This window comes from Electrophorus electricus, chromosome 7, assembly GCF_013358815.1.
Source record: "Electrophorus electricus isolate fEleEle1 chromosome 7, fEleEle1.pri, whole genome shotgun sequence".
In the NCBI taxonomy this organism is placed as follows: Eukaryota; Metazoa; Chordata; class Actinopteri; order Gymnotiformes; family Gymnotidae; genus Electrophorus; species Electrophorus electricus.
Window position 1 is genome coordinate 10,004,800 of NC_049541.1, and position 20,349 is coordinate 10,025,148.

At 44.5% G+C, this 20,349-nt stretch overlaps 1 protein-coding gene across 1 annotated transcript in view; it reads right to left on the minus strand.

The window, feature by feature from the left end:
* Positions 1 to 787: 787 nt before the first annotated feature.
* Positions 788 to 20,349, minus strand: part of lin7a (lin-7 homolog A (C. elegans)) — a 29,955-nt gene continuing 10,393 nt past the window's right edge. Inside the window, exons 2-6 of the mRNA XM_035528517.1 lie at positions 20,152 to 20,270; positions 13,547 to 13,618; positions 10,249 to 10,458; positions 5,338 to 5,547; positions 788 to 2,707 (exon numbers count right to left, since the gene is read on the minus strand). Coding sequence (XP_035384410.1) covers positions 5,338 to 5,547; positions 10,249 to 10,458; positions 13,547 to 13,618; positions 20,152 to 20,270 — 611 coding nt within the window. The 3' untranslated portion in view covers positions 788 to 2,707. The remainder of the gene's footprint in view (positions 2,708 to 5,337; positions 5,548 to 10,248; positions 10,459 to 13,546; positions 13,619 to 20,151; positions 20,271 to 20,349) is intronic.

Genomic DNA, 20,349 nt, shown 5'->3' on the forward strand with positions numbered 1-20,349 from the left:
TGGCAAAATTGCAACGTTTTTTTTTTTTTTTTTTTCATTTTGTTCTGTAACATCACATACCTCATTATCAAGTACAGGGCTACACTGAAATGACTCTAAAACATACAGGACTGCACTGAAATGACTCTAAAACATACAGGGCTGCACTGAAATGACTCTGAAATGAATAATCACGGAAGTAATATTCCCAATAGAAAATAGGATGTTACCTGAGAATGCTAGTCAAATAGGAAACCTTTGTGCACTATGCACTGTTCTTGATTAGGCCCATTATCCAGTCTCTCAGAGAAGGTGATCTGTACACCTACACAGTTCGCTTTTCAGAAACTGCTGTGCCTTAATGGATCACTGCAGAGGCTCCTCTAAATTTAACTCCCCCCGACGAATGCTATCATTCATGCCCATTATCGTTCTCCCCTGGACTAACCTGACAGGCACAACTGAGTCACTGAAGTGACTATTAGCTTGCTGAGGGGGTCTATGGAATATCACTGCAAAACAACACTTTATACATAATTTTGGTATTAGATAAAATAGTTCAGAGTACGAGTGCTGTTCTCAGCACATAGCAGAGTGGTTTTTAAAAGGGTATCTTGACAAAGAGCTGCTCAAAGTTCCAACAAAACAATTACGGAAGGCTTCAGAAAGGTCAGAGGGATAGCCACTCCCGTCGGCAAGTTGTCCAGGGCTGATTATCTGTGCCATAAGGTGCAGTGTGTCTTTTCTTTGCCATTTAGACTTGACTCCAGGACAGACACTGGAGAATCAAGAGACACAACCTAGGGCGTTGTACACACGGACATATATATTTTATTTATACAAATATATTTATAACAATTGCATATCACCTGGTATTATTTTTGTCTCTGTACAGACAGGTACAATATTACCAGCCTTGAAAATGCAAGTCATCAATAAGAAAAAGTTTTTAGGTAAAAATACAAAAAGGGAGAAAAGTCAGTGGATGAACAGTTCATACAGCAGACTGAGCGACAAAAAACACCTTCACACAATCACCTGCTGAACTAAATACTACGTTTGCACCTAATACTTACTCTGTTAGCTCTTTCATAATCGTTCACAAGCAAAGAAGCTATAATAAATACTTATCCAGGATCTGACCAGGAAACCAAACAAAGGAAAAAGCAGTTATACAGATACAACACCACTACTGACTACTGCTCGTCATCTGCAGTTCAGCCTACTGTTCTGTGGCTCGTTGTTGTATGACTGGTTAGATGAACCAGGCTCACTGTCATGGTAGGCTGTGTGTCACTCTTATGGTTTGGGGGTGGGGTGGGGAGGGGACTGGTATCATTTACATATATGCTAATTTCACAATGATTGTCAAAAGTGGACAGGGTATAGAAAAGAGTACAGATCTTGAAGGTGTTCTGAGCAAATGAGATGGTTATTAATTGCAGTATATATGGTAAAATTCAGTATAGTAAGATCATAATTAATAGCCTGTTTAAAACTCTGTGATTACAATTAGAAAATATAACAATTTAAAAATAACAAAATACTATGTTATGATCCCCCAAACCACCGCCTCTACATAATATATAAATCTGTTTGACATTCTTTTTGTCTTGAAATACATAATATAGGAATTTTTCATAATTGGCTGTATATTAACAGTAAATTGTGTCCTAACATAAATAGAGCATCTCGTACTTACGTTTCAGTTACCCTGCAACTGTGAAATTCCTTCAGAACTGTGTGGCAGCAACTTTAAAAACTGTATCAGTCAACAACTTCATAAATGCAGTAGTCACACCAGTTGCCAACTACTGTCTGAGGGTCGCATAAACTATCACTGATTAGCACTGAGTACAAGCATTCTGTCCAATAATGACGCATATAACCGAGAGGGCAGGGCTGGGCGAAGGCGTTACCATTGCTACAGAAGAATGGCGGCTAGAAGAGCTGAAAGACCAGTAGTTATCAGAACTGCTGGCCTTATAGCGCCGCTAGACTCCATGTCGTGTTGACCATGTCGGCCTTGGACATGCTAGCCTGTCCTTTAAAGGGCCACAGCGCTACCGTCATACACTTTCACAGATTTGTTTTAAATTTAGGTTTACCCAAAATCTTATAGTAATGCATGTAAAACCCACTTAAGTGTGTTATTGCTAAATCTACCTTTTTATACAAAATACTCCTTGCTACAATATGGTATAAAATACCTCAGTTTTATCCACTCAAGGACATGTTTGACACAAAAAGCAATTTTCTTCCTCACAGACAAAAGCACCAGAAGAATCCGTTAAGAGGTTATTGTACACAGCTGTGGCAACAAATAAACATAACAGCAAAAAAAAAAAGTGTCAGCGTTAGAAACACAAGTTAATGTTATCACAGACTACAAGAGGGAATTTTTCTTTTTTGGACAGACGGTCACAACTTGCAACTGGTCGAGGAGGACGACTAAATCAACACATAAACCATCAAGCTACGCAGTGGTCTGTCTTTTCTGTAACCATATACGTTTTCGAGCAGAATGTATATGCTTTCAGGACACAGATCATAAGGGCTGTGACCTGGTGAAGATGTAGGTAGTACGCTGAACGCGAGGTGGTCTTCACCAGAAACCAGTGCCGCTTTCATTTCAGACCCACTGACTGGATCGCTGTAGACTGAGGAGCTCCAAAGCTGCAGCAGAGTTCAATTCACATCCTTCACTTTTGTCATCTTCTGGAACGTCCTGTGAAGCGGGAAGGAGAGAAGAAGAGCTGAGAGACTTAAAAGCAGAGCTCAGCACGCTGTCTGAAGAGACAGCCGGTCGTTTTCTCAGCACTGATCTCAATGGAGATCTGTTTTGTGGAGTGACCTTTCTTTTTTTGTATTGCTATCCTTTTGTTGTGAGTTTCGTGTAGTGGTTAATTATTAGCTTACTTTAGATTGGGCTTAAAAACATAGCCTTGATAAGCCTTGGTGAGTGTTGGCAGGATAATTACACATGATGTTTGCCACCTTTTGCATTACTCTGTGGGAACACAGAGTGGTAAAACTTTAGCTAGGCTTTGTTTTTGAACACGGTTGGTTTGCAAAGTTGTCTTTAATTTCTGAAACACTGATGCGGAAATGGGTAAGCATAAGTAAGTGTATGCATGTGTGTGTGTGTGTGTGTGTGTGTGTCTGTACAGAAGGAGCAGTACATCACACTGTACAGAAGGAGCTGTACATAGTCTGTGGACTTCACATGATCACATCTCTCAGGCAGGGCCATCTCACAAACACCCACACACACACACACACACCCACACACACACACCCACACACACACACACACACACACACACACAGTGGTCGATGAGATGCTGAACAGAAGATATTTACATGCAGGGTGCTCCCTACATTGTAAATATCTTCTGTTCAGCATCTCATCGACCACTGTGTGTGTGTGTGTGTGTGTGCGTGTGTGTGTGTGTGTGTGCGCGTGTGTGTCTGTGGGCAGATATCCCATTACCTACTATAGCATTGCTTTTTAGTCCGAACACCAGGGCTAATAATGAGGGAGCCCCCTCCCCACACCCACCCACACACACCCCCACACCCACACACACACACACAGTTTACAGAAACAGAAGATTAAAACTAACAGAGGCCTAACTACCTCATGGGTAATTTAATGTCACATGTGTAGCGTAACAGGGAGAAGATTTTTAAATTGTGGATTATTTCCATGCTAGCAGAGCACAGTTACAACAGTGTCAAAAAAGGAAATTATGATGACATTTTTCTATATAATTTCTGAAGATATTATCATGAACCATACATGGGCGCAGAGGCCATCGCTTCGTCTTAAGGGCAGCACTGTGACCTTGCTATTTTCATGCACAAGGTTTGAACAAAAAGCAGTCCATGCTGTAAATCGCAAGGGCACAGCACTGCCCGTAAGACGCAGCAACAGAGAGGGACGATGCAGGGACACAGGAGGTCTGCGTTAACGAACCTGCTAATTTGCTACTAATTTCAGGTTCTGCCAATTTCACGAAATATTAAGCTGTGCATTTTCATCATGACATTAAGTCATCCTTTAAATGTGCACCAATTACAGTCATCACACAGTTATGGCTGTAAATGTATATGATTATTAACATTCATCGAACTGGAATCACATAACAAAATGATTTATTTGTAGGCCTATTTGTAATGAGCAGGCCTAACGAATCATCTAATTTATATAAGAGGACATAACTAAAACTTGAGTAGCCGTAGTATTTCCTGAGCTGATCAAAAAGCATAAGACACATGTGCTCCATTTCAATTGTCTCACATTGCATTGCACACACTTTGATTGGCTAATTTCCCATGAACAGTGTGCTTCCTCTTGCTATGCTGTGGTTTACCAGAGTAATGGAATATATCACTGTGGTTCCAAATATTTGCTCTTGTCTGGTTCAAGCCAAGCACACACATTAACCTCCTAACATCACTGACTGAGAACATGCTAATTAATCACAACAATTCATACTTTTATCCAAAGCAACTTACAATTATGCATAACTCTGAGTAACTGAGGGTCAAGGGCCTTGCTCAGGGACCCAACAGTGGCAGTGATGGGGCTTGAAACAGCAACTTTTTGATTACTAGTCCTGTACTTTAACCACTGAGCCACCAATGTCCCTGCTGGTTTTAAAAGAAGATTTAGACCCACAATCCATATGCTCTTAGTAGACTTAATACATTACAAAATTGCTGAAAATGTGAATGTAAACATTCCATCTATCCTTTTTGTTCAAAGTAAATGTCTTTTGGACATGTCTTTATAACTTTTCCATAAGCTCTAGCAGTATTTACCAAGTTATTGGCTTCTGTATCACAAAAACAGTGACCCAGTCAGACCCATATGACCTATGCCCCACAAAAATACAGGTTTGAGTGTAAACAGATAAAAACCATTCTTATAGTTTTAATACCCTGTATGTTATCTGTATGGCCTTTGTGTGATCTTTATGATAAATGAGATCTTAAAATAACACTAATACTACTAATTTCACATAATGTTTAAAAACTGTCAATAGTTAACCTTATGTGTGGTTCCCTCTCTGAATTCTATTCTGTACTGAACTCAGTGAAAGATGACGAGTTCAGCGGTTTTTTTTTTTCATACAGCTCTTTGTTGTTGAGGTTATAGCTGATCCATCGGCATGCACGCGGTGTAATTACACAAACAGAGCCAGTCACGGCAGTGCACCGCTCGAGCCGGTGGTGACAAGGTCAGCCTGGCTCCAGTTCCCTGGCGCCCCCTCCTGGCCAGCAGGGCCGGGGGTGGAGGCGTGTCCACCCCCCGGGTCCCTACGCGGAGCTTAAAGCAATGAAAAGCCTCACCTACGACGTGTGGTTCTGCTGCGCGCCGAGGTTCTGCTGCTGTTGTAGCAGGAGCTGCTGTTGCTGGCGGCGACGGGCGGTGCGTAGCTTCTCGAAGCGGGCCTCCATCTCCTCCAGGACCTTCGGGGTGTAGCGCACCACCAGCTTCACGCTGTCCTTGGCGGCTTTCAGCAGCTCCACGGCCTTCTCGTGGTGCTCGCCCTCCACGCTCTGAAGAGACGCAGAACAAACATGCTTGGCTCTGTGGGAAGTCTGCGTTATGGGCGGGTGAACTCTAATTTGTTGTCGTTGTTCTGAGTCTTGCATATTTATTTCTGAGTTTTTTTGATGTGTGCGTTTGAATGTTTACTAACAGCAGCTTCAGTCCTGCAGTGCTGCTACAACTGAAATTCGATTACAAGCCTAACAGATGTGAACCGTGGGACAGTACTTAGTTCAGCAACCAGCGCATCTTTATTTTAATGAGAATTACACTGGAAACCCTACTCAAAAAGGAGATAGTTTGTCACTATGGTCCTAGGAGGAGGAAAAAAAAATTAAAGTTGAAAGAGATCCTTTCATCCTTTTGTGTGTAAAAAATCCATTTTTGAAGTCTGTGACATATTTTCCTAAGCCTTGGATGCCTGTGGCATTGCTTGGAATTCAACTCAAGAGCCTACTGAACCTACTGTTACTCGGCTGTTTTTCATTCTCCATATCTAACTCCGGCACCTCCTAATCAGTGGCATAAGGAACTTTTGGATGGCACAAGCTCACTGAAAAACACCTTTCTGTGTCACGGGGCGGTCCCGCCCACGAGTCACGTGGTACGGCCTGCCGCGGGCAGGGGGCTTCACTCGTGTTTGTAGCCACACCCTCATGAAGGCGCGCACCTGTACGGGGTTAAGTGGTAGCGTGTGTCAGTGCGTGCCTCACCGTTGGTCATTGTTTGTTAGCGTCTGAATGTAATATCAGTAATCGTGTTTGTCTAGCCTGTGTTAAATGTTAAAGTCATTAGTGTTAAGTATGTCTGTGTTCATCGTAATGTTATTTGTGAGTGCCACCATCGTCTTTGTTTGTATGATTAAATGTTTCATTCAGTCGAGAGAGTCTGTGCTTCCTGCTCCACGTCCTTCGGCACTCGGGCATTCGTTACATTCTGGTTCTTCTTCTTAGCTTTGCTATGGGGTCTAGAGGTAGGCCTGTGGAATATGTCACAGATTTATAGACATTTTAACTTGTAGCACATCCCAAATGACACTATTCAACTTCCCTCTTGTTCCCCCACCAAGTAGACAATTATAATAATAATTTCTGCACTAGCGTGTTCTGTCTTTTTAGTACTGCATGGCCAGATAAGTACTGCATTTTTTTTTTTGCGGGACACTACATTATTTCAGTCTTGCGTTCGATCGTGATTTAGCCACTCCCACTTTATCCATATATTTATTGTTACGTTTATTTACTGTTTGTGCCTGCATTTATCACAGAGGCAAGCTGGAGTGTGTTTCCCGCTTATTCATCCCACGGAATAAAGGGATTAAAGATCCCAAAACCCTAAACTGAATGAAAGATACGGATTTCTTCCAGCAAATGAAAAACAATAAATAAATAAATAACGTTACAGGAAGCGAGCTCACTTGGGTGTGTTTTTTTTCGTCACTGAACCGAGTTGCTGGAGAAGATCGATTGGTGAGAGCATTATACCTCAGTGGACCAATGACAGTTCGGGGCAGGGGATCATAGGAGGAGCTCGGTGGATGAAGGCACCTGTATCCATGCAGTCAAAGCACACTGTAACCATGCCGTTGGAGAGGTTTAAACCATACTGATATATGTAAAATGCGTTGGGTTTGGAACAGTGCTAGTGCAGGTAAGATGGATGTGCCCATACATTGCATATATGGCTCTACATGTAGTATTAGATGTTAGTTTTCAGCTAAGAGGCCTGGTGCCAGATGTTGTAATTCCCGATTTTCTTAGACAGTCTAGTAAAGTCTTTAGAGTAGATGTTAGGCAGGAGCTAGTCGTTTTCTTTTATTTATTCCTGTTTCGTTATGGCGCCTCGTGTCCCAGGAAGTATTAGTCTATGGATTGTACTCATCGCCAACATTATATACACAAGCCTGGTTGGTGGTGGGAAAAATAAACAATACAATTGCTGAACCCGTATGCCTGCGTGTGGCATATTTCTCCTTAGCGTGTTCCCCTAATTATTCAAGCCTCTTTCTTTTGTCTTTTGATTCCTTTTATGTTCATGTCTAGTTGTAACACCTCTAACACAAGCGCTAGACCCGTAACAACAGAGCAAAGGAGAAAGTCCTGTAACAGGCAAGTACCTGTTAAGAGTCTAACAGGAGGTTTGCTTGCCTATTCTTTAATCTATTTTTATTCTATCGCTATCAAGAGACAGAGCATTTCATATTTTAATGTTGTTAATATTCGCTGCAATACGGGTCATCCTTTGACTTGAACTTCAACCAGTTTCCTTTGTCAGACAGGGCAGGAAAAGTAGTGATCCTGACGTTAAGCAGACATAGCCAGGCACATGACAGTAATGCAGATCACAACTACGTTTCTGCTAAACTCTCCCTCCCTGCCCTGCCTTTTAACACGCGTGTACATACTTCTGCGCATTCGGCACGCCCTTAGCTTCATGCTCGTTTTTCCCTAGCACTGGAAACGGCTGGAGCTCCGTTCCCCTCTTCGCTCTCTTTTGTCCGATAACGCTACTACCTCTCATCTCGATCTCCCACTGTGTGCTCCTTGGCTGTAACATGGCTGTGTTCTCAACCACAGAGAACTAAGAGCATCTCAGAGAGAGTGAATGTAGCGTGATGGTGTGTGATGTAGCTCTTCTCTCGCACTGAGACAGAATCTGATCCATGCCAAGCTCCAGCCTTCTCACTAAACCCAAGACACGATAATCCCTCCCTTCCGCCCCTCGCATTGTCCGTATGACCAGCCCGCTCCGAATTCCCTGACCTCTTTTCCCATCTTCCTAGAGAAGTGACTATACAGTTCTGCTTGACCCCATCCAATCCTGCAGGATCCCATCTTATATCACAGCATTAGATAATGTACCAAACCTCTGTCCTTTGTTAACCCTCTAAAACTCTTGCGGTTTACACACGTTTTTGTCCTCTTATCCTAAACCAGAATGGACTCCAGAATTACAGCCTGTTTGGCCTCATAGCAGTGCACTCTCCAGAAAATTCCAAAAAACCTCATGCAGACGTCTCGGCGCAATGTTCCCCTGCCCCCTTCACCACTCGCGGCATCACCCGTGGTCTCGGCATGGCCATGGCTCGCATCCTACCTGTAGGGATGCTAATCTCAGATCACATGATCCTCACAGAAGCTCTACTGGTGTCCAACATGGCTTTTCTTTTCTTATACTTGCTCTCTCACTGAGAGAGTCCTCACACAGTTATCCTGCCCCGTCTCAGCTACTAACATCTGTCATGGTTCCCGTGTTGACATGTGCCATGTGCTTTTGTTTTTGACCTTTATTGGGCACAAACGTTCCTAGATTCTGTTCTTTGATCCTGTGTATTTATACACCACATTTTCCTGCTTTGTTTCCTTATATAGTAGTTAAAATCACCAGCTTTTCAACTCCATGTATTCTGAATATCTTTGTGTGTTCTCCTTGTGTTTGCTTTTGCTATACTTACTGCTGTGTTCTGCTCTGTGTCTTTTGTTTTTGGCTTGGTCATGCACTGCGGTTATTCTTCATTGTCTTCTGGCTTTTTGACTTTGGACTATGTTACCACGGATTAGAATGGATTTGAGCACAATAAATGCTGCTCCTCACAAAAGCACCCTCCATCACCATGCTCAGCGTTACGTCCCGACCGAGCTCAGTTACTGGGCTCTGACATATTTTTGGAGGTATGTGCGCATGCCATGAACTTGTGCACTCTCCTGATCACATCTGAAAATGCATGAATCTCGGGTGTGGTCTTGGACAGCCAGCTATCTCTGCTCATGTTGCAAGCATGACCTAGACACGCACAGTTCCACATGTACAACACCAGGAAGATTTTTTTTTTCCCAGACCTGCCACCCAGCTACCTGCTTAGTACCTCGGAACTGGACTACTGCGGCTCAGTCCTCCTGGCAGATCCCTGCTCTAACACGGAGAAATACATTAAACGAGAAAAATAATTCTCTCGTACTTTGTGTGAATTTGTATTTTAATGACCCATACTTTACCTCGATGGGGTCTAGCTAATTGGGCTAACATAAGGGTAAGGTTTCCATGGTGATGGCAGAGTTCTGCTGAAGGGTCTAAATGTAAACACACAGTAAAAACTGCTGAGGCGTTAAGCAGACAAGCACGACCTGAATGACAAGGTCCCGGTCTCCCAGCCTGTGGTGGGCTAAAATAGAAACCGCAGGAATTGCTAATCTGATAAGCGAACTTTTAGATGGCTTCGTGCAGCCACACAGAATTTTAAACATCAGTTCTGAGACTGCAACCCCTAAAAGATACCATCTCTGGATTAAAACTCCCCAGAACAACTTTGAGAGATTATGGATTTAGAGACAGACCACCGCTCCAATAGCAAGATTTGATCGTGGCTATGCTTGCAGACGTTTGGATGCAATTGCTTGTCTTGTTTTCTGTATTTGTGTAGCAATATGGGCTGGTCAGCCCAGGAAATTCTGTCAAAAGTGTTTGCACAATGAGATCGACATGAAATCACTTGGCCGTCAACGATGCCGATGCCCCTTCCAGAATGATCTGTATTAATTAAGTTGTCAAAAAGTCCTTGACCACTAAATGAGAAAGTGCCACATATTGATACACTTTGAGGTGCATTTCAGGTTACAGCTGGTCTCCTTTACTTCAGTTGAGCATTCGTTAAGTGAACCACTGGTTTAGTTGTCTGGAGCAAACGTGGGCTTTGTTCTGCAGGGACTCACCACTCCGTTGACAGACAGGAGCTGGTCCCCTCTCTTCAGGCCTCCGTGCCTCTCGGCCACGCCCCCAGGGATGATGCGGGAGATGTAGATTGGAGAGTTCTGCTCTTTCCCACCCATCACGTTGAAGCCCAGCCCCTCATCAGTCTTGGGCAACTCGACCACTCGGGGGTGGGAGTGACCTTCACTGGCTGCAAAAGCTGCCACTGTGGCCTGTTGGGAAATACCAAGTGCAGACAGGGGAAACAGTATGTTGATGAGAAACCTACGTTCACTAGACTCTAGAAAGTGTGTTTGTTTATTTATCTATTCCTTTATTAGACGACTAGTTAATGAGTTTATTATTTTTGGCAGAAAATCAAATTTCTCTTTATATGTGTACTGGCTTGGAAGCCTATTTGCCTAACCCCTTCTTTATGATATATACTTAAAATGGTCCGTTAAACCAGCATGTAAACCAGCAAGCCAAAACCAAAAATGGCTATGCTAGTGATTTAATCAGAAGTAAACTCAATTTTTCTCAGGCAAGATTTGCCTACAACAAAGCTTTTCTGGTCGTGGCAGCGTTTTCCTGCCTCATGACAAGAGGCCAGCACCGATCCCTTTCGCAAGGCCTGCTTAAATCAGGAACTCGGCTGAAACAACGGCTCTGATATCCCCCCATGTTGTCTCAGCAAGCTGCAAGCTGGAGGATATTAGTTCAGCGGAGACGTCCAACAACCAGATGAAAAAAAACACACTAAAGTTCTCAAACTTGTATTCAGGCTGTAGCCACAGGTGCTCCCCTGTGAAGTGCTGCACCTCATTATTAACGCCTTCCGACTCCAGAAAGAGAAGACAAAAAGCAAACATTTTCAGAGCTTTTGAGGGCACGAGCCAGCAGATGCATACGAGGCAAAACCAGGGGTGTTCTGATCTCCAAGACTCAAACCATCCTTCCTCTGTATCTCTGCGCTGAATCGCTTGGTGGTTAAAGTGCCTGGCGCTGTCGTGCTGTCTGCTGTACGCGTGAAGCTGCCTCCACATATGGAGGGCAGGGTCCCAACCTTCACAGCCTCTCTCCTGCTTAAAGAGACAGTGGCATGGGGCAACACACACTGAAACACCATTTCTGACAAGCTAGATGCCTTCTCAAAGCTGTTATTAGACAGACCTAGAATATAAGTGGCTCCTTCCAGTATCATGTGAGGATGCCATGTGGTTGCTGTTGGAAGAGTTTGGCAGTGGTAAAAGTCCGAAGATGCCCATCTGTGTGCAGCGCATGCCAAATAGGCTTCTAGAAACCTTATCATGTTAAGAATGCCCTAAAATGAGTGCTTAGTTGCGTGGGTACAGTATAATAATAAATTGCAGATCTCCCAGAAATCCATTGGGGGCTCTTGTAGCTGTCAAAAACCGTGGCCTTTCAACTCAAAAACAGATTGTGATTCTTGCAGTCTGCTGCTAGGGGTGAACTGCACTCAGATATAATACAGATATACACTTAAAATGCACTTGGATATCTTGGTAATGAGACCCATCCCAAAGTAGTTTAGCTCGAGAGCACTCTTGGTGATGGAGTCCCAGAGCACGCTGCCATCTTTTCACAGCAACGGTACATCTATGCACTAAGCTTTGGAAACAGTCCAGAACTGCACGCATGCTGGGTGGTGCCTGGTTTCACTGCTTCCATGCTGGTGCCTCTGGGATTTTGTTTCATATGGAATTGTTGCAGTTTTTCCAAGGGACCAGGTGGGGAGTGCTAGGATACTTCAGGGCCACTGTAATTACCGCCCTGCTCTGTTGTTTTATACTACAGATGGGGCTGGATTTGCCCCATGAAGCATCTGGCTGAATTAAAAACAAGCCACATCATTTTCCAAAAGCGGAAGCTTCCCATACTGCTTCATTCAGTGTAATATCAGTGCACACTGTCTCACTGAGTTGTAGATTTAACTTGTGCTAATTCCGATTTCTTTCTAAATACATTTAAAGGAGCAACGTTAAGTCAACTGGAACAGGGAATAAAGAGAAGCCATAATTATTCGTCTCAGTGTAGCAGTGGCAAGGACGTTGCCTCATTGAAATTCGCACTTGCATGCACAGCATAAATGAATTATCCTGTTATCATAAAACAGACAAGACGATGAATCCTCACACACCTCCAAACTACCAAAAATACGTACACATCTAAACCCTGGATATTAGTAGTTATGCAGAGCAAGTCATTGTCTAGAATATTAGGACCAGTGTACATATCACTTGAAATGAATAATGTTTATTTAGACTTCATTTAGACTTCCACTGAAAATTCCAGAGTCTGTTAGCTCATTTCCCTTGTCTCCGGATTATTAGTAGGTTATTACAAAGTGAACGCTGGCTTAGCTGCTTACTGAGTTCAGAGACACAACCTCAGTGAATATCTTTTCCATCTCTCAGTGAAGCTATCAGAGAGTGTGTTTGGGGGGGGTATCCTTGGACAACAGCACTAGTCCGTAATCTGGCATAGTGCACCTTCCGGCATTTACATGTCCCTCTCTTTCTTTGTAAACTTTTTTCTTTTCCCTATAGATGGAGGAACCAGTTCCCACCATCAGATAGTTCTTCCCTATCCTGACCCAGCTGCCAACCAGGGAATGCCAGAGGCTGGCACATGCACATGCAGCCAAACACCATCTATTCAAGAGGCAGCCTGTAACGTCAGGGGGGCGGTATTACACACTTGGAAGACAGCACTCTCCACCTCTTCTGGCGCATGATTGGCCAGTGTCACTGCGATTGACGGGGAGACACGGAGAGTCTCTACGCCACACTGAGAGCGTAGCCAGTTTTGCTCTCTCGGTATCTTGGCCACAGATGGCTGTGGCATCATCAGGAACCGAACTCACAGTCACCAGGTGATGAGCAAATACTTTTCGACCGCACCGCTCGGAAGCCCGTCCGTCTGATGGACACGCGATGTTGAGGTTCTGGCTCATACGCAGAGCTCTCCTGTGCTCAGCCCACTTCTCCTTCCTACACGTCATCTTTCTCCCTCTTTATCCCTCTCACAAGTGCGCACATCTCCCAAGGCAAAATGTGAAAGAGACGTTCTATAGAGGCAGCGCCTCGTGTTTGGATAATTGCTGCTGAATCTTGTCGAATCTGTTTCGACGCTTTACAGTATCGGGGAGAAAACGTGTAATCCTTCGTATCCACATTCTGTTATGTCTTTCTTTTATTCGACTCCTGTAAAAGGTGGGAATCGCAACATCGCTGTCTATATTAACTGCAGTCGGTGTTAATAACAGAGCAGACGGGTTGAGAATAGCGGTGTTCTTACCTTTGCTGTGGCACGAGCTTGGTACTCTGGACAGCCGTTGACGGTTATTGTCTCATGCATATACTGGTACACCTGATGGTGGAAGACAGAGAGAGACCCACACTGTCAATGCGGTTCAGGACGCAAGAACCCAACGTCTCCTGACCGGCACCAACAAAAGCAAGTGCTGTGTTGGTGACCTCGTCAGGCCCTTTCCCGAACGTTGCAAAGTCAACTACTCATCCCAGAATGTTGGTGTTTGTGTACTGGAGAAGGCCGGGAATAAGTGACATTTTCCATCCCAGTATGGTTATAGCTACGGAAACCTCAAGGGCCGTTTCAAATTGGGGTATGGGAATCTCGTATCAACTGCTCCATTTAAGACATATTTGACTGCTGTGTCATTCCTCCTACGCCACCGCTGTGCGACCGCCCGAAGGAGCTCTGGAGCGTCTCTCATCGGCTGGGGTTTGGGAGGGTTCGAGCCGCAACGTGTCACCTCCGACACCGTCTCCGACACTCCGGCCGAGTGTCTGGGATCAGGAGAGGCAACAAGGACGAGTGAGTACCAAACCAGAGCTGGTGAAAGGGCATTGTGAACTCTTTAGATAAGAAGCATTTTGGCTGAAGCATCCCCATCATCGCCGCACCTTCTGACACATTTCACATATTCTAATTTTGAATGTTGCTGCCCATTATTATATTTAAGCCAAATATTTCTTGACACGTGAAAGCTATTGGGCACTATATTTGTAAGTATAAGTGCCTAAAATGCCACTGTATTTTTTAATTTTATCTTTTTTCATTTTTTAAAATTTTATCTTTATCCAGTACTAAAAGCTTTATAAACGTTTATGATTAGGCCCCATGTTTGTGTTGTAGAATCTCCTAGGTCAGCGAGAGAGAGAGCGACTCTGTGTGTGTGTGTGCGCGCGTGCACGCATGTGTAATTGTGTCTCAGAAATAAATGAATATAAATAAGGGTCAAGCTGTTTTGCTTTCATTTTCTAAAGCCCACATGTAAACAGCAGGAAACTAAACCTCAGAGGGCACCTGTCAGCCAATAAAGAATGTGAATGAAAAAATAATAAAACAGTCGACTAAAAAAAGGAGATAAAAATGCATAACTGCACTGCTGGTTTATGTGGCTACTATCTGGTGTGGTTTAGTACACTGACCACTTTAAACTCTCTATCAGTTAGTAAGTGCTAGATAAACAGTGCACACATTCAGTAAAAATGCATAACTGCACTGCTGGTTTATGTGGCTACTATCTGGTGTGGTTTAGTACACTGACCACTTTAAACTCTCTATCAGTTAGTAAGTGCTAGATAAACAGTGCACACATTCAAGACAGAACTCCCCAATACTGTCTACTCAATGTTCTTTGAGCAGTCCGATAACACACAATGCTGTTACTTGTTTATGTGTTATAAATCTGCCCTGAAACCTACAATCTCTGATAATTGTGATTAATGAGTATAATCATGCTGTGATAATGAGTATAATCACAGTAAAAATGCATAACTGCACTGCTGGTTTATGTGGCTACTATCTGGTGTGGTTTAGCACCTGCAGTGAGCGGAGCTGACGTACGTGACCCTCTCCGACATCCTAGTGCCTCATGTTCTGTTAGTCACTACTGACCTGCTGCCGAGCAATATTTGCCTACTCATCTTCATTTCTCGGTCTTTGTTTCTTTCTGTCTTACTTTCTCAGTGTTTTCTCTCTCTCTCTGGTGCTCTCCCTTTCCTTTCTCTTTCCCTTTTTGTTTATTTGCCTGTCCTCTCTTCCTCTCTCTTTCCCTCGTTTACTCTGTTCTTCATGCCACCGGCACTCTCCTTTGGCTGGCTTTCACATTGTGAAGTCTTGCTTGCTTAATCTCGTTTGTGAGCTGGTCTCGGTCTCGCATGTATTTTGTCTGCTATTGTGTGTTCGGATCTTTTTCCTGTGTCCCTGGTTTGCCCTCTGGCCCGTCCTGTTTGTGCTTTGCCTGCCTGGGTTTGCTGCTATCTTGTTATCAACCTACGCCTGTTTTTTAACTGTGTTTGGACTGTCCTTTACCTTTATTTATTGGATTATGCCTGCGAACGACTCCGTCTCTGTCTTCTGAGCGTGACATGATCCAGACGTTTGCCTTCTTTGACAATTACCTCATGGCAGTCCAGGGAAAATTGAAGGTGGCGTTGGGTTGTTAAGGGTATAGAAGAGAACTGTGGCAGCTGTTTGCTTTTTTTGAATCAGTGCCCTTCTATGTTACCGTTAATCCACAGTTCTTTACACTGGTGGTGTAGGTGAGTACACCTTGCATATCCTTGCATAAGTGTGCATGAGCGTGCATAAGTGTGCATGAGCGTGCATAAGTGTGCACCTTGCATATGTGTGGACAGGCTTGGTAATCTCTGGAGTGGAGACCCATGAGGCTCTGCAGACACAGACAACCTCAACGAACATGTTGGAAGGAATCAGAAAGCTTAGGCAGCAAAACGCGTTGATAATCCTGAGAGGCATGCTTACAATCCTGAGAGGCATGCTTACAATCCTGAGAGGCATGCATACAATCCTGAGAGGCATGCATACCGGGAGCCCAGAGAGAGCAATGCAGCTCATACAAGCTACAGCATGGCTATATTGTCACTATTGTGGTGTCTGTTGTCGGCCAGGGTAGGATGTGCCCCCGGTTCCTCTCAAGGTTTCTTCCTCTTGCTCTAGGGAGTTTTTCCTCGCCACTGTCACGCTTGGCTCGCACACTGGGGGTTTGGACTCGGACATTTGTAGAGCTGCTTTGTGATGCCACTTGTTATAAAAAGCGTTGTATAAATAAATTGGACTTGACTTGACTATAGCAGAGTGGGCGAAGAGGGAGCAGCAGGTTGCACACTGCACACGTACATGGACTGCAAACGTACATAGCTTGGCTTGAGACGAAACAGGCTGTAGAACAAGCTGTAGCTGAACGCTGCTGTGAGCAGGAAAGAAGACAGATAAAGGTGAGGACATAACCAGGGGTCTTTGGGACCTCAGCAGGATCTCCATGAAGAAGACCTCTTCCGGTTTTTCATGCTGCTCACAGCTGACGGAGTCTCCGTGTACCGATGCGGTCAACTCCGAACTGTTATGCGGGTTGTATGGCGCGTCAAAATCTCCTATTTGAGAAGAACCGTGCTGACCAGCTGGGAGGGGTGCTGAGTCTCAGAAGGCCACTCACGGTCTTAACTGGAAAGTGGAGAGCTTAAGTGTTATTTGTGTCAGGGTAGAACTGAATTTTACCTTCTTTCTGGAGCTACCACCTATTTCGTATGAGCTGAGTCTCAGCGCAGGCAGCTTTCTCCAGCTTTCTCTTATTCCGTAGCACTGGCTGACTTTCAAAGGCGCTGTTGTCAGACTGGTCCTGGTGTCGTTTTAGGGTAAGCGATGGTTTCCCACGTGGCCTGGAACACTGCCGATGGAACACTCGTCTCTGCCGAGGGGGCCGGCAAGACAACCCTGTTCTGGAGGGACAGGTTCAGTTTCATCTGCCAGTACCCTTGCCTTCTGGTGTTAGTCCAGAGTCTATGAGCATCCAAGACCCCTGTAGCTTCATTTCTTTTTGTGTGTGTGTGTGTGTAGCAGTCGGATCCTGAGACTGGCTGTAGACTGGGACTGGCTACAGTCTATACAGACTAAGACTGGCTGTAGTGTGTACAGACTGAGACTGGCTGTAGTCTGTATTCAGCTCAGCATTCCACTATGCACATGGCACAGGACATAAAGGAACACTTGACGTTTTGTTCTATCACAGGTCATGAGATTCATTGCCCTAGTAATCAACAGCAGTGCAGCCCTTCACTAAGGGGAGCTTGAGAAGCCAGATATCCCTGAGGACTGCTACAGGAACCTCCAATCTAGAAGATGTCAGTGCTTGGAGTGGTGATGCATGGAAGATGTTCTGAGTTCATTTTTAGTGTATGGTGTGGTACTGCCGGTGAGCTTGGTATTAAGAGTAAAATGCCATTGGTGGTTGTTAGTGAGCCACTGCTGTAACTGTGCTTTACCAATGATGCTAGCCTGGCCTTTGGGCCCATTCTGGTCTTACCACCCCCCCAACACGATATTTCTGCATTGGGAGTCTTTGTCATTATGTTGTCAAGAAAATTGCAAAAGGCTTCCTTGCAACTTTTCCTTTGAGAATAGACAAGCAAACAAATACACACACTAACACACACACACACACACACACACACACACACACACACACTGAGATAGCTAGACTACTCCATCTCACAGTGGGGAAAATGAGTGATATGTCTGGTGTTATTGTTGTGGTCTGTCTCCTAGGGCAGTGAGAGAGAGAGAGAGAGCGAGAGCGACTCTGTGTGTGTGTGTGTGTGTGTGTGTGTGTGTGTGTGTGTGTGTGTGTGTGTGTGTGTGTGTGTGGACAATATCTGTGTGTGTGTGTGTGTGTGTGTGTGTGTGTGGACAATATCTCTGTGTGTTCTCTTTCTGCCTCTTTCTTACACTCTCTGGTACTGACTGTTAGCTAAGGCAGCATTACTACTTCATGTATAGAGCATGGCACAATCAGGCTATTTTACACACACACACACACACACACACACACACACACACACACACACACACACACACACACACACAGCTCTTATCCAGTGTGCCTCCCCACTCACGCCCTGCAGCAGAGACACAGGCATGACTGACTAAGCTCTGTGTCCATAATAACCCTGTTCTCCTGCCCACATTTGCATTTGTAATTGTACACACTGTGTGGGTGGTCCTCTTGTCTGTGGTGAAGCAGTGGACTTGTGGGGTCTTTGATCCACTTACAGACATCGCTGCCTTACTGAAGAGAGGACACGTGTTGTCGTTGCGTAAACGACACATTCTCACACACTCCATTGAGCTCGGACAGAAGGAACGCATGCGTGCACAAAAGGGTTTGAATTAAAGTCATACAACACATGAAACACTCAGGTACAAAAGGTTTTGCTGCCAGACAACAACAGCCGAGCTCCAGATGGGAAAAGTGTGACCATCTTACACTTGTGTTCTCATGCCCTGCTAGTGAAACAATAAGAGAACGTCACAGAGGGCCTTCTTTTGTTTCTCAGCTAAACAGCAACTCCACTATTAGAGCTCCATTGACGTGGCACACAGCTGTGGTGTGAACAGGCAACAATCCCTGCAACAGGCACTACATTTATAGGCATCTGTTTCCCCTTTTTGGCCTGCATTCTGCACACAGCAGGGGCAGAGCCAGCCATCTGCCCTAGTGCATGATGGCTACAGTGTGGAAGGTACAGAGAGCTGAGGATCCCGGTCTGGACGTCAGAGAGACGTGGCCGGTCCATCGGCGACCGCTCTTTACATATCAAAACCGGGAACACCGGCGCTCTACAGCCAAGGCAACCTGGCTCAGGTGTAGCCCAAGCCTGAATGGAGCAGAAACCTTTCCTAGACATTGCTATAACGCCCTGCAGGGCTCCTGGAAAGTTGACAGGTCAGAGGAGAAATGTGGCTTCATACAGTCGTCGTAAAAAGGCGGATTTAGGACCGTTATTATCCGGGCGTTCCAGTGAGATTTAGGACCGTTATTATCCGGGCATTCCGCCGAGACGCGCACCGCAATGCTGCCCAGTTATTTGGAGGACAGTTCTGTGTAATAAGCAGATTAGAGCTCAGTTGAAAAGCAGCATCCAGAACTTTAATACACACCAGAAAGATATAGCATATTACACCTGTTCGAGAAGCATTGTTCTGACAGGCTGTGGAATTGAGTTTAAAAGCTCTTAACAGTGCATCACTTTCATATAGATCAGTTTCCCATAGATGGTTTAAGATCTTGAGGTGCTGCCAAAGACTCCAAACGCAGCCTTGTACGCAGAGGTGAGGCAGTCTGCATTTATGCACTTAACCACAGACCTCCTTCAGAGACTATTCATTATCAATTTCACAAAAACCACTCAAACTTTGTTTTAGCAATTATATAACATTTAATTTTAATATTATTGTCTAATTCTGGACACACAAGTAAGATCAACTTTAAAGTACTTGTATGATGACAATAAAATAAAAGTAACTATGTTTTTAACAGGGAAAGGTCTTTGAGATGGTCTATAGACATATAATAACTGCAGATATTCATTCATGGATCATGATAAAAGAATATAGAGTTTGACGTTAATAATTTGAGGAAGTTTGATTTGGCTTTAAATTGTGGCTTAAGTAGAGGGTACACAGGTACTCAGGTTCTCAGGTACTCAGGTTATCAGGTACACAGGTTCTCAGGTACACAGGTTCTCAGGTACTCAGGTTGTCAGGTACTCAGGTACTCAGGTTATCAGGTACTCAGGTTATCAGGTACTCAGGTTGTCAGGTACACAGGTTCTCAGGTACACAGGTTCTCAGGTACTCAGGTTCTCAGGTACACAGGTCCTCAGGTACTCAGGTCCTCAGGTTGTCAGGTACACAGGTTGTCAGGTACACAGGTTGTCAGGTACTCAGGTACTCAGGTTCTCAGGTACACAGATTGTCAGGTACACAGGTTCTCAGGTACACAGGTACTCAGGTACTCAGGTTATCAGGTACACAGATTGTCAGGTACACAGGTTCTCAGGTTATCAGGTACTAACCTCCCTAATGGCGGTGCAGAACTCACTCTGCAGAACCTTCTTCAGAGACTGAAGCTTGTGACCAGGAACATCACCAGACTCCTGTAACTTCTCCAGGAGCTCAATCGCTCTTGCCACATCTGAGGAGGCAAGAGTGGAGAAGTATTGTGTTATGACATGGGGAAGAGAGAGAGAGAGAGAGAGCGAGAGAGAGAGAGA